General features: G+C 37.2%; 2 protein-coding genes across 6 annotated transcripts in view; one reads left to right on the top strand and one right to left on the bottom strand.

Moving 5' to 3' along the window:
- LOC112575671 (cyclic AMP-dependent transcription factor ATF-6 beta-like) overlaps positions 1-9,286 on the top strand; it is a 22,254-nt gene extending 12,968 nt beyond the window's left edge. The window contains exons 9-14 of the mRNA XM_025257647.1: positions 22-119; positions 588-875; positions 2,039-2,230; positions 2,705-2,774; positions 3,025-3,115; positions 3,369-9,286. Of these exons, the coding sequence (XP_025113432.1) occupies positions 22-119; positions 588-875; positions 2,039-2,230; positions 2,705-2,774; positions 3,025-3,115; positions 3,369-3,679 (1,050 nt within the window). The 3' untranslated portion in view covers positions 3,680-9,286. The remainder of the gene's footprint in view (positions 1-21; positions 120-587; positions 876-2,038; positions 2,231-2,704; positions 2,775-3,024; positions 3,116-3,368) is intronic.
- On the bottom strand, positions 9,049-27,946 carry LOC112576354. 5 transcript variants are annotated; one of them, XM_025258726.1, is made up of 9 exons: positions 26,773-27,117; positions 19,661-19,753; positions 18,368-18,527; positions 18,006-18,136; positions 16,686-16,827; positions 15,859-16,081; positions 15,529-15,697; positions 14,497-14,638; positions 9,049-13,948 (listed from the first exon to the last, which is right to left on the bottom strand). In XM_025258726.1, exons 1-9 carry the CDS (start codon positions 26,871-26,873, stop codon positions 13,910-13,912), a joined length of 1,200 nt encoding a protein of 399 aa, XP_025114511.1. In that variant the 5' UTR covers positions 26,874-27,117; the 3' UTR covers positions 9,049-13,909. The 5 variants fall into 5 exon arrangements, with proteins under 5 accessions (XP_025114511.1, XP_025114512.1, XP_025114515.1 ...); XM_025258727.1 differs by having other exon boundaries at positions 26,787-27,113; XM_025258730.1 differs by lacking the exon at positions 26,773-27,117 and having other exon boundaries at positions 19,665-19,759.

The raw sequence follows: 27,946 nt of genomic DNA, 5'->3' as shown, positions 1-27,946 counted from the left end.
GCTGCCTGCTTATTATTTCAGAATAGTCAGCTGCGCCAAGCCTCAGGACTGTCACCGGCTAAGAAGGCCTGTTTGCTGGCAGTGGCCTTGTTGTTGTCTCTTAACCTTGCACCTTTCAGGTATGAATTATGTCGTCTTATAGTGCTTTCAAGCATTATTGAGTGGCTTCATTTAGCATAGTAGGAATGCATTCCAAGTCATATGTAGTTAAATTTAAAAGGTCTGTCAGGACACTGATAACTTATTTTAGCCAACACAAAGAGTTCTCAAAGATCAGCCCAGTCAGTCTATGCCTGTCATTATGTCCAAGTTTATAACTTCTAAAACAATTGGTAATATAAGATTTTCCCAACTTGTTCTCAAACTTTAAGGCTGTAGGTTAAAACCTACAATTCATACACTTTTTTTTTAAATTGCGAAGTAGTCTCTACTTACTTATGAGAGGTCAAAAATGGATTTTAAATAGGATAAATTTGTTTATGAATCTACTTGAGCAGAGATGCACATTGCTATGAAACAGATGATTCTGTAATTCACTTTCTTCCCAACCCAGATTTGTGTTAACAATTTTTAGCTTGTGCTTGCAGTTCATTTTTCAAGGAGATAGATACAACAAATGTACGAAATACAATCTCCACGTCCCGAATCAACAGTCGACACTTACTGTCCTTACCGGAAAATACAACCACCACAGACACCTCTGATGATGCATACACAGGCCCAAGCACTCGTTTGTTTGGCACAAGTGACCGCATGCAGCATGTGCTGGAGTTTGACCGAGAGCTGCACCATCTCCTCTCAAAGGGGATGCTAAACGAATCAACCATGGCGGCCCATTTTTGTCCCATTTACTTCAATAGCACTGAATCTTCAAGGTAACCAAAGGAAATGCTATTGAATAGACTTTTAAAGAAGTGCTTGGAGAAGAGCTTTGATATGCATGGAAAATGACTTTGGAAGCATTTAAAAAAGGTGCTTCACATGTCTAGGGATTTGGCCACTTCCAGTCTGTTTTGTTGTAGAACAGTGATGTCCAACGTTTTTCGGCCTGCGGGCCATACACATTTCCGACATGCGCGTCACGGGCCGCTTCACCGCAAAAATACAAAAAAGAAAAAAAATAGAGCAGATACCATTTTTATTAGTAACAAGTTGTACTTACCATTAATTATGTAGTAATTAGTGGGATATTTGAAGTTGTTTACCCGAAACCAACTTCTGAATGTCCGGCTGCATCATAGAGACACCAAGTCGGAGCACTGAATCGAAATGTTCGTCCATCGAAAAAAAGATTTAGAGACACCCCTACGTAGGGATAAATATTTCTTCTTCCCTTTTTTTCGTTTTTTTTTTAGGTCTTTTTTTATTATTAACATGCCGATTTCTTGCACTGTAGGCAGAAGTTTCGCGGGCCGGATATGGCCCGCGGGCCGTAGGTTGGGCATCCCTGTTGTAGAAGATCACACAGTGACAAAATGATTTGTCCATGACAGCTATGGCAGCAGCATTTATATGCTGTTTTTTCATCTAGTCAATTAATCCTCCCCAATCCTGTTTCACTGTGTTTCACTGTTAAAAGATGCTTGGGGCCAGGTGTACCTCATATTGATAGGTGCTGGCTGAAGGGCTGGCATGTAAAACGCTTCATGTAATCTAGTGATGTTGTGCATCCATTTCTGGCATTGTCTCTGTGAACACCACCATTGTCACATCCTAATTACCTGCTGTAGCATAAATTTTCCATTAACGTCTATAGGACACATGGTTTTCAGCCACTTTTGTCATGTGCACAAACACAAAAATAGTAGAATTTTTTGTTTTTTAAGTTTGGTATTGATTGGGCAATCTTTTTTCTCCCCATTTTTTTCCAAAGGTTGGAATTATTTGGGAGATATTCTGATATTCTCTTTTCCCTTATTGTTTAAAAGGTTGCATTTATTGGAGTATATTCCCTTTTGAAAGAAAGCCACTTCATGTTGTGTATCAATGTTTGTTGTCAAACAACATTGTTTAGTATCTTTTTTTTGGACCTACACAGACTGGCTGAGCAGCTGCGTGGCTGGATGATCCGTGAGGAGGAGGAAAAGCAGAGAAAGGTCAGCACAAGGCAACCACAACAGCAGCAGCAGGTGCCCAGCAAAAAGAGGGTCAAGGCCTACCCGCCCATCAACACCTTGAAAGCAGCCATGCAGGGCCACTACACCAAAGACGTGGAGGGCCATCAGCACAGGTGAGAAGGACGATGTTCTGCAGTCTTCAGCACTTGGCCAGATTGAAGTTCATCCCTATCTTGGAACTGCTGTTGAGATGAGATATGTTAGCACCATTGGTGCAGGGGCAAGTTGTGCCCTACGCCTCCTTTGGTCCACTTTCAGACAGGCTGTAATATATGTTTGACATATATTTTATAAATATTAAAAGATCTTTGTACAGATTGAAGTCAGAGTTTTAAAAATAGAAATTATGCACAACTTTTTCCTTAAAGACTTTAACATTTCTGGAAGTTTGTGGTCGTGAAACTTTTTACCTTGAGGCGGGTACGTGACTGAACAAGGGAAGTAAGTGGTACAAAAATTGAAGCAAATCTATTTTGAAGAGCCATTGCATGTGTAATTTATATGCCCTTTTATGTAACATCTGTAACTGCTATGGTTGTTACAGCTCCTACCTTCATAGTTACCAGATGCAAGTGTATTCCTACCAGACCCAGACAGACATTGCTAAGCGCTATCCCACGACGTAATGACACATTTTATGTGCTTTCGTTTAATACGGTAGGTTCTTTTTTCTTTCTGTATGTGCCCTATGTAACTAGCATTTGATGTCTAATTGCCTTTGTTTCTTGTTTTGTATTGAATGTTAATTTTAATGTTGCATTTTAGTCCTTTATGTTTCATTTGATCTCACCGTGTACAGCTTGTGTGTGTGTGTGTGCATTTATGCATGCACGCATATTTCTGCAAGTAGAGAAGTGTGATTTGAGGTGACTCAGCTTGCTGATATTTTCTTTGGTTTTCCTTAAAGGACTACTTCCTAGTCCCCGCCACTGCTCATAACAAGACTGCACGACCACGAATGTCTCTTGTCATGCCTTTCTTAAGTGGAACCCTCAATGGTGAGTGGCATTAACTAACTGGATGATGATAGGTTTTGGGATTGTTACAGCCATTAGCAAAATTTACTTTTTCTAAATAGACTAAAGTTGGGCTGAGTTGTCACCATTTTAGAAAACCCACACAGGGTAAAATATGTAGACCTTTTGTAATACATTGTTTAATAAATGTTTTTATATCCTGTCACTCAAGAAGAAATGTTTAAAAATCTCCAACTTTAAATTTTGGGCTTTTTTTCCCTTTTTTTATTTGCAGATTCCATGCAGCCCCCAGAGGGAAGCATTGGTATGATGCAGATCAACTGTGAAATATTCGATACCCAGCTGATTCATGTTCACAAGTCTGTCCTCCCACCTGAGTTTAACAAAAATGCACATAACTTTGCCAATCAGACTCACAACAGTGAACCTCCATCCTCCAATAGGAGTAAAACAGGAGCATCAGATGCTAGAAAAGAGGCTTCCCATTCACCCCCTCAGACATCTGGAGAACACATAAAGTTAGAATCCAGGACTGGTAATGGGACTGTGTTTCCTCCACTGCAAAGGAAAAAGCGAAGAAAGTAGGTGGTCATTGTTTAAAATTTGTTTGCTTGTTATGAACACAGCAAAAGATCCCATATAATTTCAGCATTTCTGAAATGGATATTGTTTTAAGCATAGCGTTTAGTAGTAAGGGTATGAAGTTATAGTCTTCAAAAAGAACGAAAAATTATTATTTAATCTATTTTGTTTGAGATCAACAATTTGGTTATAAGTTGCAGGCAGATGATTAGGCATTCATGTGTGTGACATGAAAATTACTGCCTCTTGAGCACAAAGACTCTGTTAGTATTATTTAGGAAAGTATCTTAAAAAATTAAACATTTTGTGGTGTTTGTGTCTCTTTACAGTGCAATGGTTTATTATTGGTTTTGCTGCTTTTATTGGTTAAGCTTTATTTTTATATATATTTGAGAATAACTGTGTGTCATGACCAATTTGCAATGGCATAAGTTGCAAGTGTTTATTATAAAAATAATATTTAAAATTAATTAAATAGCTTAATTTAATTAATATAATCATTTAATTAGATGGGGCAAAGTGCTTATCCCCCCTTGAAATTTTATTTTTAGTCTTTACGAGGTCATGGGTCAAATGTCGTTTCTTGACTTTCTTGCTTGAATATTTAGCATCATCTGCATGGTGATTTGATACATTTGTAATGTGAAAATTTTTTATGGTGCCAACTTAGCTGTGGTAATCTCGATGTCTAGGCTATAAAATTTCTGTTGTCTTGTAAATCCTAGATACATTAGGTGTAATTTAAGTGCTGTGAGATACTCTACCGAAATTGAACAGAACACCGGCAAGTTGAAGCTGCATATAAGAATTGAGTCATGAAAACTTGAGATTTGTTAACAAATATAAAAAAAATGATGGGTATTTGGCAGCTGCACAAACTGGTTTGTGCATAGTGTTGGTTGCTAACCAAATCATTAAAAAAAACATAAATACAAATGTATATATCATTATAACTTCATTTAAATATTATTGGTGACAAATCTTTAGTGGTCTGAAAATAGAGTTTGTGTGTGCTTGACTTGAAAGCTTGTGACTGGAAAAGTCGCCTGCCCACCCTCCCCCAGCAGAGTACTTATCAGGGGAAGTAAAAAGGTAATGAACGGAGAGGGTTGGGCTCCCTTTCAAACTGACATGCCTTAGACATGCGCGCTTACAGCTTATCAAAGTCCTTACAGCCACTAGACTTAAGGACCTTGTTGACTTTTTTGTGATTAATGAAATGCTTTTTCAAAGCCAGTGAGGGATTGCTATTAATACAGTGACTGAGTAACATGTTCTTGGACTTCTTAAGTAAAAGATATCTTGAATGAAGCATAAGATTTGCAAGTGAAATGTGTCACCCAGATCTTGGTAAACTGCAAATGTGCATGTCAGCATGTATGTCACTTCAAGGAGCACAACCTTGGTACCCTGTTAAGCTTATCTAATTTATGCTAAGTCCTTTGCAGTAGTGGATTGCTAGGAAACTATATTGAAGGTGCAGTTCCTTTAGTAATACATCACTGTGGTGTGTATCGGTTACTATACTTTGTTTATACTCAAATTGCTATGAAGGCATGTGCAAATATGCTTCAGTGAAGGTCCAACTTCTGCATCAGCTCATTTCAAGTGATATAAAGAGTTGAACTGTGCTAAGAGATGGATTTCTTTATCACAAGGATTAGCAAACTGTGGTCTGTAGCTGGGAGTAGCTTGTGACATTACACAAAGTAAGGGTTTTCATAAATTAACCATAAATATTGTACAAGTATTTTGTTTTTTAAGTGGCTGATCAAAGCCCACCCATATAAAGATTCAATATTGTCATTTAGGAAAATATGTATATTTGTATTACATTTCTAATTAACTGTATACCTCCAATCGCTGCTTTAAATAATCACAACCTTACTATAAATTCGTTGGCTTCATATTAATCTCCTCTTTGTAAATAATAAAATGAGTGATCACCTGTTTGTCCTTGAAGGTCTGTGTCTTTGTGAACTTGTCAATATTTTTTGAGAAAGTGTTCCTTGCTTTATGGAAAACTATATGGGCCACCTTTTTTTACACCAGAAAACATTTTATTATGTACAGCAAATGCTTCATACAAATAGCAGATGAGATCTAACTGTATAGTATCATGCATCCATGCACAGTATGAGCCTTTGTGACCAACATCATCTGAAGGTTGAATGGTCATTGCAATTTCAAATTAAAGGTCTGTAAACCTCTCATAAAACTGGTACGTTACCATTTTAATTCATTTATATTCATTGCATTTAAGGTTATTGTGCAAGTTTTTTTCTTTAAAAATGGAGTAACCTGATGGCTGCAGTAAAATCTGTAAAGTTAAGAGATTTAGATGAAGAGCCATGTCATGTTGATATAGAATTAATTTTGTATTGACCATATTACATCTGAGACCTGATTGAAGGAGGATGAAGCAAAGATTACATCTGTTTGACCTGTAATGTTTTGGTAGCCCCAACACTGCCAATTTTTATAATCAGCACAGAAAACAGTGTTATGGCTGGAAGCTTTTTTTGTCATGTTGCATAATCTTTTTTCAAGCTGGAGTGCTTAGAGTTTTTTACAAAATTTTTTCTTATTTTTTAATTTATATATATATGTGTGTTTGTTAGTTTATATGAGTAAATGGGCTTAAAGGTTGTTAAGAATTCAACAAGGCAGCAATAATTCATGCAACTTAGAGATGTGACACATTTGTATGTACGCAGATAGAGCAAGATCTGAGTCTTGTTTTGCTGTTCAGTGGGAGGCTTCATGAAACATTACAAAACGAATTAAATAGATTATAAAAAAAAAGAAAGAAATCTTATTACTCCTTTCATTGTTTTGTTTCATTTTTATTTTTTATCACATTACCTTTTAAAAAAGTGAACATTACCTACCTTAGATAAGGAATCCAAAGTATTGCTCAATGTTAATTCTCAAACTTTGATAAGATCCTAATATCACCACACTCATTATAATTCAAATTTCTCTTGGAAAGGAAAAAACTATGCGCATATAATTTGAGTTGCATGTGTTGCATTATGTTAGTTTGTCTCACTGTTTAGTAATGCAATCACAAAGCTTGCTGGACAGCTTTGTGTGATTTGCATGGATGCAGAATGTATGTTACTGTAATGGATCAGGAAGGAAGTGATCAGCAATCACCATGTATCATGAAACAGGAACAAATACTTGGAAAAAAGGTGCTTATTTGCTATTATTTTAAATTTTATTGTATTCATTATTTTTCTAAAGCTCAAACATGGTCTCTTGGTGTAATAAATATCCATTTTCCTGCTTAACAGTAAACACAACAATAAAAACAGCTGTTTTTCACTTTCTTCAGAATCAAACTGATGCATTTGGAGGAAATTATACATAAATATATTTGAGTTTTGTTGTTGTTATGTTGGGACTGTAGGTGTGATGTCAGGGGTTAGACTTGTAAATGGTTGTGAGTTTTATGATGTACAGGGTGTCAGCTTAATCAGCACTTTTAATTGTTAATCAATCTTTTCTCTTTGACAACATTGAACACCTTTTTTGCCTTACAATTTTCACTGCTGTACATGACAGTTTGCATTTTGAGGAATCTATAAATGTGCATTTATATGAATGCAACAGATGAAAAAAGTGTTGATATCCAAGCTAGGATTGTTGATATCAACTTTTATGTATTGACTGCCTCTGATTAGTCTTTATCATGTTGTTTACATAACAGACAAATGTTGCCACTGGTTCGAAATTAGGATTTTATGAGTAGTTCTGATTTTAGTGAACTTGCACCATATGAACATTTTCAAGAAGTCAGAATATCTTCACTTTTCATTCTCTTCTTGCTGTTTTTCCTCCCCATTGTTAATCAACATACCTCCAATTCCTTTGAAGAAAAAAAATAAAAAGGAAATGTTACCATATTAGCCTTTGGCTTTAAAAGTTGTTTAGCAATGACTCATTCTAACATTACGAAATGTACCTTCTTCAAGAGAGAGAGAAATTATGTTGCATGTGAGACATACCTCAATGTTCACAATGCTTTTTATCAAACATTGTGAAATGTAACCTACAATACAAGACAAATTCCACAACTAGCAATGTGCCAAGTATTCAACCTTACTGCATGTAAAAAGGATTACAAATACTCCTCATGCCTTACACAGTTCCCAGCCTTTAGCTTCAATTATATTTCCTGTCTCATATCTTCTTGTCAAACTAGATCCCTTTATACATAGTGTTTTGTGGTTCTGGTGCGATGTCTGGGTCCATTCATTTTCCAAGTCACCTACACTTGCATTGACATGTATTTTCACAATGATGTAAGATTTACTGCAAAAAATATTGGTGAGGTCAGATCACTCATGTTGCATGATCATTTTAAAGTGTTTGAGGTTATCACTTAATCTTAGTTTTAAATGTTAAATTTGAATGCATCTGCTGGTGTAAAAAGTTTCTGAGTGATTCTGTCATAATTCCATTTGGTGCATTTTTTTTTTTCTTAAGTATGATGAATCTAATAAATGGATGAATATTTCAAATGGAACCTATAAGGTGTTTTGTAGAAGAGACGTGATGTATGTTGCCATGCATGATTGCAAAAAGTGCTAGATGCTGAAATCTCTCATATTTTCTCCTATTCTCTCTGTCATAATATTTAACACAAGGCATATGTATCTGAAAGCTTAATACAGTAGAAGTACAAAAGTCCCAAATAGGAACAGTTTTGTGATTCAGACATTTTGTTTTTCTGCCAAGGATTCATATGTCTGAAATTACCAAATTGTTGATTTTTCTGAATCCATCACATCTCTCCCTCTTTAAAACTAAACAAAATGTCTGAATCATAAAATTTTTGATAAAGAAATTAGCTGCAGTCGATTGCTGCCTGAGGAATAACTTTTGACCTGTTGATGCTAGCCAGTACATGCTCCTAAGATTATGGCTAATGCTAGAGCAAAATTCAATTCAGCTCTTGAGGTTACAGGGAGGCACCTATTGATTTTACTCATCTTCATTTTCAATTATTATTGCATGATCAAAAGACTGTAATCTAATAAATACTTATATGTTTTTTGTTTTCCCTACCTTACATGCTCAAAAGACTAATAATCTACACTTTTAAATCTTTCTGGCCTTTTTGCCTTATTTGTTTAGTTTCTTTTTTGTAATACATTCAAAAAGACTGCAACATGACATGGATGAAAGAGACTTCCCATGCCATTCTCTAGACATGGCAAACCACATGGTTACTGAGCTGTAGGACCATTACTTTTCCTTTCTGCTTAAAATCTGCAAGATGCTGTTCTCCCCTTCTGTAATATCTAAAATGTAAGAATCACAGGTCACTGATCAAATGATAACACACCCCTGTGACAAAAGCAAAATGTAAAAGAAAATTTATTTTAAAAAGACATCACAGAAAACATCTGTTATACTACCTAAGTCTTTGCTTTTGCCAAACCAGTTGACAGGTTTAAAATAAAATCCCAGATTAACCAAACCTGAAGCAGAGATTTAGTTTATAAAGAGAGCCTCTAAATCAATACATGGAAAAAAAAGCAAATTAAGATGCAAAGCAACATATTTGGGCATGCAAATTATTCATAAAAGAAATAATACTCGGAAGTGCCAAAAATAACAAAACAAAACAAATATCAAGACAATACATTACTTCCTAACTAATCACTGAACAAAAATCCAAAATTTGTTGACATGCTGTCTAACAAAATATTGACAAATAAAAAGATACACAGCAAGTCTTCAATTTGCTTTTTTTAAAATTCAATGTATTATGGTAGTCTATACAACTTCAGGGAGGCATTTTCATTAATTCTAGCAGAAGGTATGGTGCACAATTTTTGTGCTTCTTAAACTAGTGAGATAATAACACCCCAGCAGAATGTTACAGCTGAAATTAAAAAGAAACCAAAATGCCAGGCTTGTGGTGAAAGTAGTAAGTGCCTCTTGAATAAAATATTTTGGTCTAAAATATGGATTTCATTTTCCCAGACTTTAACAAAGCCTTGTGGAATCCTTGGTTAGACAGACTTCATCACAAAAACTAATTTACGTAGAGATTCAGTGAAATTTTTTAGCAAATTTTATGATCAATGGTAGGATATTAGAGAATGCTAAAAATATTTTAAAATATCTTAACAGGGCTGCTGTAGAAAAAGCACAGCACATTTGAATTTAAAAAAAGAAATATGCAGATCTAAGCAAGAACAATGATTTTAAAGTCCTTTAAGCTCACAGTGAAATCAGCACTGTAAGCCAAAACTGGTTCCATGCCTGCCATACACTGGAATGCTCCAAAGCATCTTGGGGATTGTTGTTAGATTTTAAAGTAAAATACAATAATCAGTATATATATATATGTCAAAATTTCTGCTAAAACCAAGTTTGGTTCATTGTTTAGAGTTTGCAAAGGAGTGGCTAATCAAACAAGGTGGAATCAGTGAAAGCTACAACACATGCATGCTGATTAATGTGTTTAAAATACAAACAAGTATAAGTAATAAACAAGATATGTTTTCAGGTTAACACAACAACCAGTAATGAAGCTTCAGTCTGAATTCTACAAGCCAACATAGATTTTTTGCAAAATGCTTCTGAGGAAAAGAAGATTCTAGAATATTTAATCCAGAAGTGTTTTGTCAATTAAGGCCACAGCTACAGCAAGAAATCTAAAATTATCTCATTCTCTCCACAAAACAGTTTATAAATAAAAGTTTATTTTGTGACCAAGCAAGGTCATCATCACTATTAAAAATAAATGAACATCCTCACATGAACAATTCCATACACTGATGGTGCTAAATGCAGCTTGAAAGGCACAGCAGTTACTACTAAGGTCAGAGGAAACCCCTTCAGAGCAAAATAATCTATTTTCAAATTGAAAAATACTTGTGGCAGTAGTTTCCCCAAATCCATTACAAACACATGTTGAATAAATGTTCTGATCTTAAAAAAATATATATATATCCAAAAGAGATAAATGTATAAGGGATAACAAAGCAATAAAAACAAATGCATATAGGGAATAACAATTTTCATGCAGTAATGATAATTGTTGTGCATTTTCATTGTATCAAAAAAAATTTTTTTTAGCCAAAAAATATGCTACAATTTATGCTATGTAGAATATATGACCAGACTGCCATTTCTCCTTCTTCCTTCTCTTCTTCCCCATTCAATAGTTCTGAGCAGGCCAATGGTGTGGCACAAAGAAACAGCTATGTCTGCTCACTTTATGCAGTAGTAAAGCTACTAGGACATGTGCCAAATGGCTTGCAAGAACTGGACTGGCAAATCCATAAAAGATACCAAATACTACAAGGTGGGTCTTAGGTCATGGTATTAAGTATCTTTTGATTCCATGCCGGACTTGTTTACCACTGCTTAAGACAGGCTTATGTGGCGAGATTTGTCAACCACTGCTATTCAGTTGCTCCCCCTGATGATCAGTATGGGCTGACAAGCATGTTTGTCAACAGGTATCAGTGAACAAATGAGTAAATAAACCAATGTGCCGACCAGACTTGACTTGTCTACCATCAATTTGGGTACTTTTTTGAGATCTACGGCAGCAGCCCAGAAAAAAATACAAGTTTGTGTGTAGAAAGAACCAATTGCAAAATACAAAAAATGAGCTAAATGAGCATTTTATATCCTTAAAGATATGAATAAACAAATGCTTTCTTTCATTAAAATGTATAACAAGTGCAACAAGTGAAAAAACATTACAAAGAAAAAACAATCATGACTAAAAAAGTTAAACAAAAGTTGTTCTTTTCAGATTAAGAGTTGTATTGCATAACTTGAATCAAAGTGGACAAACGGAATGCCTTTTGTGATGAATTTGTTCTAACAAATTTCTTTGCTCACAATTAAGTCAAGAATGCATTTTGGGAATGTAATTTATAACAAAACTTTACTCAAACACAAATTAACACAAGGAATTAATTTTTTGTAGGCCCATTTGCTTTCATAGCAAATTAAATCAGAAGTGAAATCATGAACTATGTTCTCAGTCCAAACATTAAGTGTTGTAACTCATAAAGATTATTAACTTTTACTAAAAATCTAATTTAACTTCTCCAACAGTTGCATGAGTATCATATTAGTTTTGTTTACTTTAGTTTCTTCCTTGTTACTCATCAAGGAGCATAGGGCCTCAACACCTTTCCAGTGGACCCAGTTTGGACAGACCCCCTTAAGTTGGGCTCATGTTATATTAACGACGTGTCATATTAACCGACGTGTCATATTAACATCATGCTAATTTGACTAATGATGTGGTTAAACTGTCGCAGAGCAAGATGTCCTAGAATCAGCAAAGTACTATGGAACACTCAAAAAGTGGTAGGATCATTTAACACTTTTTTTTTGTAAGGACTCTTGCATTTACATTCATTAATGCACAAAAATTCACTAAGACAGCTAGACAGAGAAAGATTTACGCATGGTCCCCCTTTCAGTAAACTGCTGTGAGAAGAAGAAAATGAAGTTGAGCAACTGATTTCCACCTTGAAAGTTAAAGTTAATACATCTTCAAATGATTGTAAAATCATCCTGGAAGACAATAATAACGAATGGAATTATAATACTACTGATATATAGCCAATAAAATTAGCTTTCAAAGATTTCAAGCATTCAGATTCAGTTCTCGCTTTAGGGCTTGGGTGTACATATAAATTCATGGTGTTTCACTAACGAGCTGAAAGAAGGTAGTTTTGTTGTTTGTAAACATCCCTTCTAGCCAATCGTATTCTGCTATCATATTTTCCTCACTTTATAAACACTTTCTCTGCTGAATAATGACAAACATTAACAATAGGCTTACTTAATTCCCACTATGGCTATATGGAGTTGACTTATTACAAAATGAAAAGCTAGAAGAATACTCAGTCATTGTTATTTAAATAATAATACATGATCATCTAATACACATGTAGGAAAATACCAGAAACGCTTTTAAAAAATTGTTCATTTCTAATACCAATCAGTTTAAAATTTCAACCAAGTCAACATCTAAATGCATCAATTTCTTTTAAATCTTGGAGCTTTACTGTGACTAGAATGCTGTTCTCACTGGCTAAGCAGGATTAAATGCCAAGTATTTTCTCAGAGACATACATCAATTCAAGTTTTATAATTTGTCACTTAGTTGATCACCCTTTAACTTAGCCTGCTCAGTTTCAGAGGTATATATTTTAGGTAAAATAAACAAATAAAAATGCTGTGCTTTCAGGATTAGTATCAAAGAAAGATGATAAAAACAATGAAAACTTTAGAAGGCATATTTCCAATTACTTTTAACAGTTTTTAATTTCTCACAAACCAAAAATTAATCTGTTCTTCATACTTTTTCAAGTTTCAGCAATCATCACAATATACTTAATAACTTGTATATGACTGCAGTTCCTCCCAGTAAAAGAAAACTTTGATTAACAACCCAACTGAAACCTGCATAAATCAAATCTTTGTACTTTGTACAGTTTCTTCTGAACTACAGATGTTAAGGGAAATTTGCTATTTGACCTGATTGAATATTTAACATCATGTAAAATCACATCTTGTTAATTCAGATGCTAACAATGCAATAACACAATGCTGCAATGAACATTTCCAGTTGCCTTTGATCATCGGAAACCTCAGATCAACAATACTGCTATGTATTTCTAGAGAAATATTCAGATCTTATTTAAATTAATAATATAAGAATGTTATAACAAACAATAGTTTTATCTGTGGTAGTCTTGCACAAAACTCAACTTCTTTCTTGTACTTTAATTCAGAGCTGTTTTGACTACAAGAGTACACATGCAGAAGGATCTGTTAACTTGTGTGTGGATGTGGCTGTGTGTGTATGCACAATGCACACTACCTGTAAACAGGCATGAACACACTTATATGAAATGCTTTCCTACATAAACATTCAACCATTCACAATGCCACAAATGGATAATAATTATTTTTCTGAGATGAGGGGTAATGATCCAGGACCCATTTGATTTACTGCAAAATTATGGTCAGGGAGAAAGAAGAATCCTGCTGTTCAGAGGTGCATGGTATAGGGAAATGTAAAGTCTGGAAGCCAGCTATATTTTGATTAAACTGAGGTGGAGGACTCCAGGGTCTGCATACAGGTTAGGAGGAATGGACATACTGGTGCAGATAACATACAGATGGCAAGTGGATCTGGCTGGCATTCAAGCTAAGTAAGGGTCTGATGCAAGCCTACTTGACATGAGACTGAGAGCCCGAGGCAGACCTGACCTGAAACAAATCAATCAGTTAATCAACCCACCGGCCAAACAATCAGTGTGTACATGTATCTGTAGTGAAGTGATTAGTTATTCATGCACATGTACACATACCAGGAAAACATCAACAATAACAATATACAGTTATTATGACTTACTGTGTATAACAAATGTGCTTCATGCTTTGATTAATATATATATAATAGACAAGGTAAAGATCTATTCTCTATCATATATGCACGTGCGTGCACGCATGCACATTTTCTCTTTTACACTCTATGACCTTTTACAACCACTTAGATCAACACACACACATATATAGAGAAATTTTCTTAGACATGAATAATAATCACATACACATCATACACACCTTGCCCTTCTTGCTCACATTCACACACACACAAAGAAACTCTCTATGATCCCATGTAATAACCACATACACATTTACACACACCCTCCCCTTTTCTCTCACATTCACACACAAACAAAAGGCAAGTATGCTAGCACACTGTGCATGGCAGGAACAAGAATACCATTAGAGTTATCATTAGAAGTACAAACCTTTTGCATGATAATGTTCTCTGACAGATCTGAAAGATCAGAAGCAAAGATAGTGATGTGGGCAGGTGTGAACGTTTGCTCTGCCACACCTTTATGTGTTGAGATTTTAGCACGTGTCATTGGCTTTGTTGATTCTCCAATCCTTAAAAAAAAGTAAAATAAAAAAAAATTATCTAAATAAGAAATACAATCTTTTAACAAATCTATTCAGACCTCTGACCAGCTCGCCATTCAGACTGACCTATTACACTGTGTCAGAGTTGGAGACAGCATCATAAGTTATAAAAACAAGGATTCTCCCTTAGTTGTACTTGCCAGGTTGGGGTAGTTGTAAGTTTAAAGGCAGAAAGTTTTCACACCAGTGGACAGAGGAGTACAAGGCACACATGAGATTCTATCTACACTAATGAATAGGCTTTATCTTAAGTAGCTTGAAGTCTACCTAATGTGGCAGACCCAGCTGTCCAGGCAGAGGCACCACAAACTTGATACCCAACACAGCAAGATAAGAAATATATGGTGTTATCTCCAGAGCAGTTTCTACCTCCCTTTTGCATTCCATGTGTACTGAGAAGCTTGACCATTTAGCATAAGGTTTTTAAGTTTCTTTTTAAAATTAAGCTTAAGACTGAAGTTTTTACTACCACAGCAGAGATGACAAATAACCTTGTGTGTGGCTGTTACACTTCAGCACAAATGGTTGCATATTTAAAGCTCATTCTCTTTGCTATGGATAGTAAAAAGTCGTAGAAGAGAGATGGAAAGTCCTAGACATTGAAAATCACAATCTCTCATGCCTTCTAAGCTAAGAGAACCGGGTTCTTATCTTTTCTTTCAATCAAATTAGGAGTCTGTTGTCTAAAAATCGATCTATTTCACTTTCATTATTTTTTTTTAGGAACCTGCAATTATTACTTCTTTATTTTCATCATCACCATCAAAATCGAGAGAAAACAACACCATATACTCAAGGGAGAGTGAGATAAAAGGTTGAGAAGGAGATGTCCTCCAAAGTATATCATCATCACTTACCAAACAATGTACACAAACTTGACAGTGGTGATGTCATCCACTTTGTCAGTGACACGGTAGAAAGCATACATGGGGACTGCAGGATCCAGCAAAGAAGTTACCTCACCAAGGCCCCCTTCTCCACTTCCAACTACCACGATTGGACCTTTTGGATTATTGTCCTTGTATCCTTTAAACATCAATGTAAAAGTTCTATTTAAGTATCGTTTATCTTTTAAATAAATTCCTGAGATTCAAACATTGTTACCTTTATGCTTGTTTTAATCTTCTTAATAAAAAATGTCAGCTACTTGAGAAAACAATGGTGGGGGGAGTGGGGAATTGAATCACCTGCCACAAGCCAGCTGACTGGATTAGCATCATTGCATACTGCTGCAACTTGAGCCAGAACCTCATCTTCAACACCAACAGCTGCCCCCTCCTTGGCAACATTACTGACACCAAATTTGGCACGGTTGTCACGTGTTGGCAGTTGAGTCTGAGTAAAACCTCGCATCTGGCGACCTTCTGTTGAGTCCAGAACTTTAGATTTTGTTCCTGATGTCTCCTCCAGCTTAAGCAACAATTTAAAAAAAATATGTTATTTAATTTATAAAATAATGGCTGCATATGTGAGCATAAGTAATGGTAGTTCAAACTGAAGTGGAGGCGCCATTAGCATGTGTGAATATACTGCATTAATCAGCAGATACTGTGAGAAATTGGTTGGAATTATAGAGAATGATTTTCCTGTGAAGGGTTAAAAAGAAAGGACAATACTTTTTTTTTTATAAAAAGTACACAGTGTATTTTATGTAGAAGTATGTGTATGCAGTTCAACATTTTATCACTTGATGTGTATTTTTTATGTTCTGTGTTATCAATAATTTAATTATTAAAAACCCCTCAATTTATTGACTTTTATAAGTTTAAAAAAATATTTTGTAATATCTAACATAATTTTAATAGAACATCATTTTGTTGCTCTCTTATAGATATTGTAAGGAAGTTCAAAAGTTGTTATTGTATAGATTTATGTTGAAACAAGCAAAGCCGAAGAAGAAAATTAAAGTGCAATGAGAAATGAAATATATTTAACATTATCAGGTAGAATGTTTATCATAAATTTACATTGCAATTCTACCATTTGACTGAAAATTCAATATCTTCTCTCTTACCTGCTGCAGAATACGATCATTGTTAAAATCTTCTGCATTGCTGGACTCTACAAAAAGGTGGTATGGGGAAAATAGTGCTTCTGCTTCTCCTCTTACTACTCCATATCGACCCTTCTTGGCAACTGGCACTTTATCCCCAATCCTGCAGCCAGATTTTTTTAAAAAAAGAAGTTTTGGGTTTGATGATGAAAGAGTTTGAAACATCTAAGGGAAAAAACTAATAATAATAATAATAAGGGTGATTTCCACAGCGCCTTTCCCAGTATCAAGAAAGACTCAGAGCGCGTTAAAAAAATTAACTCAGAATTAGAAAGACGTGGATGAAAAATAAAAAGTCACAGTTCCGCACACTATTAACAAAAAAAGAAAGCACTTGCAATAGTCATAAAATAACAAACAAATCAAAGAGAAATACGTAAAATGTGGAGAGCTGCCTCCCTCAAGCCTGTAAGACAAGCAGACACCAATCCAACAATCTGAGCTATTTTGTGACTTATCTATATGTTGGTCATGAATATCTTAAGCATTTCACTTCATTCTGATCATTATAACATAAACACTAAACACACTGAACTAATATGAGTATTATCGCAACTTTGGAATCCCTACAATATGTTAGCTGACATCGAAAAAGGGTGGTGGGGATTGATGTCATTTTTAGTTATGATATCTTTTATGGTAATGTGGTTATACATCGTCTAGGGACATAAAAAATTTTGTCTTAGGAAAGTTCTTAGGAGTATTTGAGATTCAAAATTAAATATTTCATCCGCAATGTGTGGTATGGTTTAAGGAATGGGGCTGCAAAAATGTATATACATAACTTTTTATTGCCCTATGCTTTTAAATCTCTATGCTCAAGTGTTTTGCACAAAATATAAGGCATGCTCAAACACTAGAGATCAAAACGCACTTTTTTTCAACAAAAGCGTCAAACAACTGTTTCTGCAGAAAGGAAATGCTTATATTTATAGCTAGATATTGACTGACAATGCTTAAATCAGATATACTCATGTGTTGAACAAAGGTGGTCTTCTGTATAAACATTCACAAGCATTTAGGACCTTTAGACAAGATTGCAATCCATGTAGCTAGTTCCAAAGTTTGATGACTGACTGCTGCAAAATTATATCAGGTGTGAGTTGACCAGTTATGTGATTAAATAGTCAGTTAGGAATACATACAAATTTTCACTGAAAAACTTTTATTTAGAATCTCAAGATGACTTTTACTGCAAAGTACTTACAGTTACATCCTATAAGATTTTATTTTAAGAAAAGATTAATTTTGAAATATTCTGCAAGCTAATGCTTCACTTACCATCGGAAATAGACAAACTTTACTGTGGTAGACATATCAAACTTGGTCTCATATCGACCTAAAGCATACATGACCTGAGAGTCATCCAGCAAAGTTGCCAGTTCAGACGTATCTTGACCCACTTTTAACACCTGTTTCATACATAAACATGAATCAATACATTAATACCTGGGTCTATACATTAATATCTCCAAGCATCTTCAATAAAAAAAAGTTGTTCCTGTGTAATCAAAATACACATTAATAAATGTGCATGCATTCTCTCATGACTGCACAAATTCACACACAATTTATAAGTTTTACAAGTTATATACAGAGCAAAAAAAAGCTTTATTTATTAAATAAAAGAAGCTATAAATCACCTGAATGCGATTAGGGTCCCCATTTACATGACCACAAAGGACATAGGTGTCTTCGGTTGCATCACTACGAACTGACGCTATAGCTTCATGGAAGGCATTTCCATCAGCTACTTCAATTGTAGTGGCCATATTAAGAATAAAATAAAACCTTTGTGTAGCTCTGTAAATTGCAAAAGAAATTAAAATCACCCTGAATCTAAAATTCTTTCCTCCAATTATTAGTGAAAAAATATTTATTTGCATAGTAGTGCTTGCATATACAAACTGTTTGGTTTTAAATTCTGCATGCACAATAATTTACAGAAGCATAGCATAAGCTTCATTACTATTATTAAGGAAAATTGTTGCACTGTCACAAAAAAGGAAGACTTTCTAAACCTGTCACATAAAAATATAGGTCATTTTACACAAGTTTAACTGTGTCATTGCTACAAATCTGTCTTTTAATAACTTTTTCTTTCTTACACATGTGTACATGAATGCGTGTGCATGCACACAAACACTCACACACAAATTTGAAAATATTAACCCTGATTTTGGAAAAAAGTCAAGAAACAAAGGTTTATTTTTTTTATCTTGCAACTGCCACACCTCTTTTCAGTTTAGACTGCTCTGAATAGGTTACTCGATCAACAATTAAGATGTTAAATTTGCCACCACATAAGTATTGTTAACCCTTGCAACACAGGACATTTTGCAATGCTCAAAAAATGTTTTGCTCTGTATTCTTCGCATTATGCTTTTCTGTAACACTTATAATGTGAGGATCAATGCAACTAATAATGTGAGTATGGGAATATCAATGCAGTGATAACATGCAGGCTGTGATTCTGACTTGCAATAATTTTGACTAACTTCCAATCCACAGCAAGAATATTAATATCAGTTATGCTCAAAATTATATTTATACAGTGACTGACAACAGAACGCAGGTAAGAATTACATTTGAAATACTATTGTCACAGCCATCTAGTGTAGCAGACAGCCACACTAGTGATTCTGCTAGTTACATCCTGATAATTCACTTAGGATTCTTCCAGGTTACTGAGGATATTCATATAATATCGATGATCCCAAAATAAGTAACTAACTATACTGATGCTGTTTACTTATTTTTCTTGTTACTGTTTAACTTTCACTGTGGTGATGTGTCAGTCAAAGGCGAGCACCGGTCTGGGTCAGTGAAACCCAACACTAAATCGAAAAATATGTTTGGAAATAATTTTTACTTTTAAAGAGAAGTAAACTTTGTTTATTATAAAATAAATGAGTAACAATGAACTTTATATATACTTACTAAACTTAGGAATCCCTGCTGTTTGCCCACGAAAATAATTCTGAATGCAGCAGACGGCTAGATCGGAATGATGTTGCCAGTTGCTGCCCCTGATAGAAGAATTTTTTCCGGGTTTAAAAGAAAGCGATGAAAACTATTCCAGGAAATAGTTATTCCTGTATAAAATAATAATGACTTTAAAATCCGGGAATAAAAGCACTCTAAAATAAACGTAAGTTCACATGACACAGATGGGGTTCGTGACAAAAGTCATTTTATCAGATTCATTAACTTTAAATTTGGCGCATTCCCAGTTACATTTTTGGAGTTCCTTCGCGTCTGCTCAATAAATTAAGAGCAGTAGTATTTATGACTTGTCTGAAACGGAGATGACAATGCTTCAGCACAGGTATCGAGTACGATTCCATTGAGCAGTAGGGAGTGGAAGTGAGCCAGAGAGTATGGGTATCCATTACTAGCTTTAATTAAAACAGATTGGAAGGGGAGAGAGGATCGAGTCGTGCTCCGTGTGATAGGGATGTTTTAGGTGTTTTCGTCGATTTAAATTAGGCTAGGGCGTTGTAAAATCACACGAGTTAAGATTTTATTTTAAAGCGAGATTTAGCTCAGGCTAAGGGTATCGAGTGAGTGGAGCAAACGACGTATTCGATCAACTCCACGTACGTACGCCCCCTTCAGCTCCGCCATGTTCGTAATGGCCGGCGACTTGTCTGTGAAAGCACATTAATGCGCTGATTCATAAGAGAAACTTCCAAATAATATTTATACATTAGAGTGATAATGAATATAGTGTAAATCATTCGACGAATTGCCTCGATGGCAGAGTGCAGCTGTCAGTGATTTCGGTACCGCTCATTTAGATATACCTATATAAGCCAGCGAAATGATCGAAGTATTTAGTCAGTTTTGAATTTATATTAAAAAACCCTTTGTAATGCAGATTTAAGAGCCACGTCCTTCTTTCGAATTATGAATGTATGTATAAATAGGGACTACTGTTAATATTTCATGTTTGTCTTTAGTTACTCGGAAATAAAGTATAGGGTGCAGTACGACCAATATTACGATTTCACATCCTCTTTGCTCGATCCTTTTAAGGCTCTTTATGGTCATATTTGGACAGCAGGATATCAGCAGGAAGACATACTAATCCACATTCACCTCAGAAACCATTGTGTGCATATCAGACTGCCTGAAAAGATTCGCATGACAAAGACGACACTCATAACACTTTCTTATCTTTACAGATAGAATGTCCTGAAAAGCTCATTCAAGGACTCTTCTTCAACCTAGCAGATAATCTTACTATCGGTTTGATGTCACAGCTTTCAAAATAAAATACCTTGAAGAGACTACGAATCTAGCAAAGGCTGTGCTAGGATTGGGGCTGCCGGCCCCTCTCCTTTTGAATTAAAATCTGTTGTGAAAAAAATACAAAAGGCTTTGGCGAAGTTTATCCCGCCCATAACAACAATTATGACCCAAAACTTTATTTGTGTAAAGAATTATAAGTAAAGGGGACATTGATCGAAATTTCATCTCGGGATACGCCCTTCCTTTTTTTGTCACCTAGAAAACAGTAACCTCTCCCACTTCCCCGAGACTGTCCAGTGCACGGACTTTTAACATGTCTGGGGAAGGCCGCGTGTCGGTGACACAATGCATGCTCCTCTTGCAGAAAATTACCATAACGATCGCGTCGGAAATTCGATAACGGAATCGGAATGTTTTTCCATTTTACGATTTTTCTGTCGGACTGCTGCCATTATTGTTTAGTTTAAAGTCAGAACACAAAAAGAGACGAAAACAGAATCGAAGAAATACAGGAGGAGGAGGAGGAGGAGAAGAAGATGATGCCGAGGAGGAGGATACTTCATTTTGAGGGAGAGCACGCTAGCCGTCCCCTTCTTCTCCTATTTGTATTAATTTTTTTCTTTGGACGTATGTTCAGTCTATCACACCAATCTCACTAATTTTTTTAGCAAAAAAAAAAAAAAACCGATAGGAGATTTCGTTTGTTGACTCAACGTAACTGTTTCTGACACGATTTCGCATTGCGGTAAAACGGAACTGTTTTTGTCTGCTTAGACAGTAAAATTAATAGCTCCTTAAGGTGGACTTGTGCGGTGGGGTTAAAAGCTACATTATGCATTACTGCGTGGCCTTAGTGTGTGTGCGTGCGACATGTGTCTGTGTGAGCCAGTCTGTACCTTTCACCATCTGCCAGGTTTTCTCTCCATCCACTATCTTTCCCTTTCTCTCTCTCTCCAACGTCCCCCATCCTTATTTCCCTGATCAATAAGTTCTGCAGGTTAAAAAAGAAAGTCGCTAAGTACAATACTCTTTACATTATTTCAGCAAAATACAGTAATAGCTCTTTTCTCACTGAACATCTCCTTCTGACCTTATTGCGCAAGAACTTTTGCTGTGAGGGACAGCTAGCTGAGTTTACAGTCAGCAGTAACAGTAATAGCAACATTAGTAGCAGTATCCCATCAGTAATATTAACAGTAATATCCCATCCAGCCCTCACATCTCGAGAGACATGCACCTGAAATCTAATGCTAGTTGACAATGACAATTCCAGTATATCGAACCCTCACAGGTAGTCTATTGTCTCGAGTGACCTTAATACCCCCTTTTACCTGAGATGTAAGGCTGCCCACTTTATCTACTTGCTGTAAGTGCTTTCTTTCACACCTGCGCTCATAAAGAACAGGATAGACGCCGTGCCGCTGTTTGTACCAATCCTTTTTATCAAGCTGTTGTTTGTAGGTTACCTTTTTTTAAAAGAGTCGGTGACTGCTTCGAATTCAAACTCGTAAAGCAGTATGTACAAAATAGCTTTCCCTCTCTTTGTGTGTACTTTCATCCTGTTAAATGTATTTGAGGAATATATAGAGAGAGCGTGAGGAAAGAGCATATTTGCGAGTGCCATCGAGAAAAATATTTCAAAATTTTATCTTATGAAATAACAGTGCACGTCCTGATTAGTTTTGGATTGTTCGGACATCTGTCACAAGCTCACAAACACAGTAAAGGAATACTATTTTCTAAGCTGTGACTTGAAACACACAGCTGGTTGAAAATTTTCACTAAGCAGCAACGCACATTTGTATAAAGTGCACTTTTCGTTGATGTATTAAGACTCAATACATTAGCCACACACAGAAATTCCATCTACACTACAGTTACATTATTTGTTTAGTTGTAAGCTACTTTTTCTGTAGCTAGCTCTTCCTTACTGAAGCTAAGGACTGTGTTATCTGTATGGGTGGAAGCACAAGGGATGCCCGCCTGCTGAGCGCTAGGCCCAAGTCTGAACTGTCGTCTCTACAGTTTCTGATGCTCTTCCTCGGGCTGGTCATTCTGTCGTTGACATTATTCTCGTGCTGGTCCGACCTCTTTGCCTCCGTCACATGATCATCCTGGTGGTTTATAGCGGAAGTTGTTTCAACGGTAACATCTTCATCATTTTTGTTATCAAAGTCACTCTGTTCTTCTTGGGGTTGATTCTGCTCTTCCTCCGCTACTGGTTTTAAGAGTGAATGGGACTGTTCGCTTTCGTCTTTCAACTCGCTCTTCTCTACAACCTTCTCAGATGCAACCACTTGTACTTCAACCGGAGGAGAAAAATCATTTATAATTTGCCCTCCTTTTAAGATTCTCTGATCGTTTTTTCCCCCATTGGTAGCGATCGCCAAACTTGCAAAAGCTTGAGCCTTGTTCCCCAAGGGAGGTAACCCGATGCGCTTCCGATCTCTCGGCGCTTCTTCGGCAGGCCGGCGATTGGCGTTCTTGCCATCTTGTTTCTTCTTCTCCTCGAAAAACTCATCCATCCTGCGCGAGACAGCCTCCTTGTCCAAGATGGCACCGGTCTCCAGGCTGCGGCGCATGATGTCTCGCACACGACGCATTCTGCGCATGCGCGGGTGGTTGTCAGCGATCACGTGATCGATGTCGCGTGACATGGCCCAGAGCGGCTTGCCACCGTAGGCCCCGCACATGGGGGTCGGGTCGCGGGCCAACACCTTCCTCCTTCGCATGTCCAGGCACTGCAGAAGCACCCTCTGGCGGACGATGGCGCGCCGGACCTCTAGGGTAGACTTGGTCAGCTTCAGGGTCGCCTCGCGCTCTTCACGTGCCAGGCATCCGTGCAGCAGGCCGTGCTGCGCGCGCACGATGTCGTTGACCATGTAGACGTACTTCCGCTGCTGCTCCACCCGCCGCAGCACCATCGCCAGCCGTCCTTCGTCCATCTTAGATGTGTGGATTGAGGTGTGCGTTTGCTGTACGGTTGTCAGAGGCAATCAAGAGGCAGAGAACGAACTGTGGGAGACTGACCAACAGATTTAAAATAAATAATCAAACAATGGTACTCACAGTCACAAGCCATAACGATCATTTATAAAATTACACAAGGACCCCAAAAATGTGTAATAACACAATCGGTTTAGTAATCCACGAGATTTGCTGTATCAACCACAATTATGTTTACAGCAAGGGACAGGTCGCCGCTAAATATAGTGTATACAAACCCCATCAACCCGGAACACTACCCGTCGGCCCTCGTCACTGATTCTCATACCACCCTTAAGTCTAAATGTAAGACGCAATTAACGTCTTCTTTTTATTTCGTGTATGAGCGGGTATTTCTTTTGTAGAAGTGGGCGTGTCTGTTATAGGTGAATGAGATTGCATGCCTGCTAGTGATTTGACTTCTGTATATCATTTGTGTAAAGCGCTTGAAAAAAAGGACTTCGCGACTAGCCCTTCAAATGATCTGTCATGGTATATGTCGAATATTTTTATCTACCTCATTTTGGCATGTACAATGCAATTTCTGACAAACTTCAGGTGTAAGATATATAGGAATTGCCACGGAATTAGTCTTGTGTGTGTGTGTGAAAGAGAGAGAGATTGTGTATGCGAGTTTGAGAGAAGAATATGTGTGTGTGTGTGTGTGCGCGCGCGCGCGTGGGGGTGAGATAATGTGTGTATGTGTGCGTGTCTTTACGCTTCACTCAGTTCTGTCTAGAAGCGAACATTACTCCTTTAGAAACTGTCCTTGCAGGCGTACCACACAAGAGAAACTTAACAGGCACTTAACCGCTCGAGTTACCTAACAGAGCCAGACATAATCACAAACTCTCGCTGCCTACCAATGGCTGTCAGACCATCTGACAAAACAAATCCCGAGTAAATCGCTGCCAAGTGCCGGTGGGTCGGTGAGTGTGGGACGTCAGTCCGCTGACACCCATCGACATAAACAACTTTCATCAGTTGTCTACACCTTTCATTAAGCCTATAGGCAAAAATCAGACAAAGAATTCTAAAGATATTGTTTACGACCCTTTTTCAAACCTTATGGCAGGGTAGTCAAAAATAAGTCTGAGCGTCTTGAATCTTCTGACAGCTTATTTTGTGTAAAGAGTATACAGCTTCCTAGTTTCGGTGATTTGAAGCTCCTTTTCTTTCAGATCCCCAGAATCGAAACTCTTCTAAACATCCTGGGGCACTCAAGAAATTTTATCAAAATTTCTATAAAAGTTTGAACACTGAAACATTTCCATGGTCTTATTGGCCTCTGGAAGGTTTACCAACTATGTTATAATTAAACATGTTCTCTAGTAATGTAAACGTGTTATTTTAGACAGTATAAACTATGCAATCTTTACGAGCAATGTTGGCATAAACCTAAAAAACAACACCAACAACAATGTGACCATTGAATTTCAACTTCAATAATTCTCATCAAATTAATTAATTAACCAATTTAGGAAGAACTGGTTGTTATTGCTGGTCGCCTTAGCTGCATGACACGCTAAGTCATGGCAAACAGGATAGGTCACAAATTCAGGAGTGTTATGTTCTTCGTAATGGCAGGCATCAAAGCGAAAACAGTTTCAGAAGTATATGACCCGTGACTGTCAAATAAATGATCTGTGTGCTGGGTAATCATGGCCTCACCTGTCAAAAGAGAAGAGTTAAACGGTCATGCCACCGTCCTCTAACGCAAGTGCCCCTGAATCTCACGACCGGTTCCCAAGATCTTCTGACTTGGTGTCATGGGCCCGAACAGTTTTATCTGTCACCGTTCGATCGTCCCCTGTCAAGGAAGAGAGAAATCACTCCGCGGCAAGCTCCACAGGCACCATGGCAGGTTCATGAACAAGGACTTGTTTTGCGCGCATGCGTAACTGCTGGTCGTGCCCTGGAGCTCTGAGAATCCGAGAGGAGAATCGCGATTTACGCGAGACCAGGGCGAGATTTGCTGCCGAGGGCTTTTGGTTCAGGATTGCTTTACGATCGCACAACTGCAGAGTTCTTATTACTCTCACGAGCTGAATGTCGGAGCTGTCACATCGTTTGAACACGCGTCGGCACGTTAATAAAAGAATGTTTATGACCGCGGGTGCGTATTCGTGAATGAACAAACACTTGCCCTGATTCACTCATTGCAGCTCCTCAAAAAGAATAACACCTTCCGCACTTGCATGTGAGCAAACGACGGAATGAAGGTGCCGTGAAACAAGACTATACAGCCACATATTGAAGACTTGCACATATCACTGCCAGATACTCATTTGCATATATTAACATCCCCCTTCTCATACACACACAAGCACGTAAGTAGTGTTAATCTGAATGTTATTTTCTTTTTTCGTGTAACCTATTCAGTCTGTAAATGTTATTTCATAGCCGTTAGTGTTTCTTTTTCATTGCACACTCCCTATAGATTAACGAAACGAGATATAATTGACAACATATCCATTTGTTTTAGTAAACTAGGAAGTCTTTGAAATAAATATGCTCTGTCCTTAGGTATCGACTATGTAAGAGACTGCACCAAATTCGGATGTGAATTTCACAACAAACTTTTCAAAATCGTTGTCCTAACTGTATTCTATGCACCAGTCCTTCATTTATCTGAACAGAACAAAATGTGTACACTAATCTTGAGTATTAGACTTATCTGAACCTAAATTCTGTACACTAACCGTCAGTATTACATTTATATTTTATCTTGCAGACTGATCTTTAACGAGTCTTCGATAATTTAACAAGTATTCCTTACACCGATGATCACTGGGTCATTTGGACTTACTTCTCCACACTAACCTTTGATACTTTCGTCTGTATTGAATCCTTTTTAAACACACGTCCTTTCGTCTTTGAATCCCGTGAACTCCAGCTGTCATCTGACATGTCCTCTGAATGGAATCCTCGTTGCCGTCCCCTGGTTACCCCTCAAATGGCTCATCGCCTCAAGTCCACAAAGTACTCGTCTGCGACACTCGGCTCAAGCGGTTTGTTTGCACGCTACATCTTGTCGCACGCCGAGGTCACAGGGTCACGGAATGCAGCGAGCGACCCAGACAGGCCCTACTGAGGCATTATGTGCATATGCTTCGAAGATCAGCGTCTCTAATGGTGCGGAAAGACTTGTATGGCACTTCTGCTAACAAAACTGCATGCAGGCACCAACAAAAGAAAGTACTGGCCCTGTAGGATTCGAAGCGTGAAAGGACAAAAGTGCGTATAATGTTTGACTGTTCCTGCGTATCGCCTGACACGAATAACGGCTTGGATATCGATTGTATGTAATATCTGATTGAAAGTCAGTCAGATGTAAGACATAAAATAGCCTGGCTGTGGCAGTTTCATGATGGACAAATAATCACACCTTATTGCTGAATGACGTAAGTTGCGGGCAACCCCGAACAAAAAAATAAAGGTGGGAGTCATTGTCAACAACTCTTCTGGCCATTGCACTCTTGGTGGATGAAACAGTCTTCAAGTTTTCAATATGTTTCCATCTCAGTTCGCTGTTGGTTACTCGTCGAGTCTCACCAATCAAATGAAGACAACGACGAAGACGTATGAGGGGTGTAGAAACTAGTCGATATAGTCGCAATGGCGGGATACCTAGGACGAGACTCCATTGTGGCAGTGGATTTCAATTTAGGTGTATCTGAATTGTACTGTCATTTGTAGACTTGTCATGCATTTTCTAGACTTGTGATGACAATGACCCTCACACTACTTTCAACCATTCGCTCTCTTGTACCAGTTCACGATCCAAACTTCATTGTCCGTTCTTATCATAGCGTGTCCAAATAAACATTAATTCTTTTTTCCACAAGAAAGAAGACGCAACAGCAGAACAGATAAGCTGTAGAATTTCTGGAAATCATTATGCGACAAAGACGAACAATAGTCTCCTCTGTAGCAGGTCTCCATTCCTTGGACGATATGTATACCTGAGGTTGGGCGTGAAG

Source organism: Pomacea canaliculata, linkage group LG11 (genome assembly GCF_003073045.1).
Source record: "Pomacea canaliculata isolate SZHN2017 linkage group LG11, ASM307304v1, whole genome shotgun sequence".
Taxonomy (NCBI): Eukaryota; Metazoa; Mollusca; class Gastropoda; order Architaenioglossa; family Ampullariidae; genus Pomacea; species Pomacea canaliculata.
This window is presented reverse-complemented; position numbering and strand designations above follow the sequence as displayed.

Excerpts from the sequence above, each read along its gene's own strand:
- LOC112576354 (XM_025258726.1), bottom strand. The coding sequence starts at position 26,873 with ATGTCAGATGACAGCTGGAGTTCACGGGATTCAAAGACGAAAGGACGT. Across the intron at positions 18,137-18,367 it reads GGGACCCTAATCGCATTCAG|GTGTTAAAAGTGGGTCAAGA; the intron begins GTGATTTATAGC and ends TGTATGAAACAG. Across the intron at positions 13,949-14,496 it reads AGAACATTATCATGCAAAAG|GTCAGGTCTGCCTCGGGCTC; the intron begins GTTTGTACTTCT and ends GATTTGTTTCAG.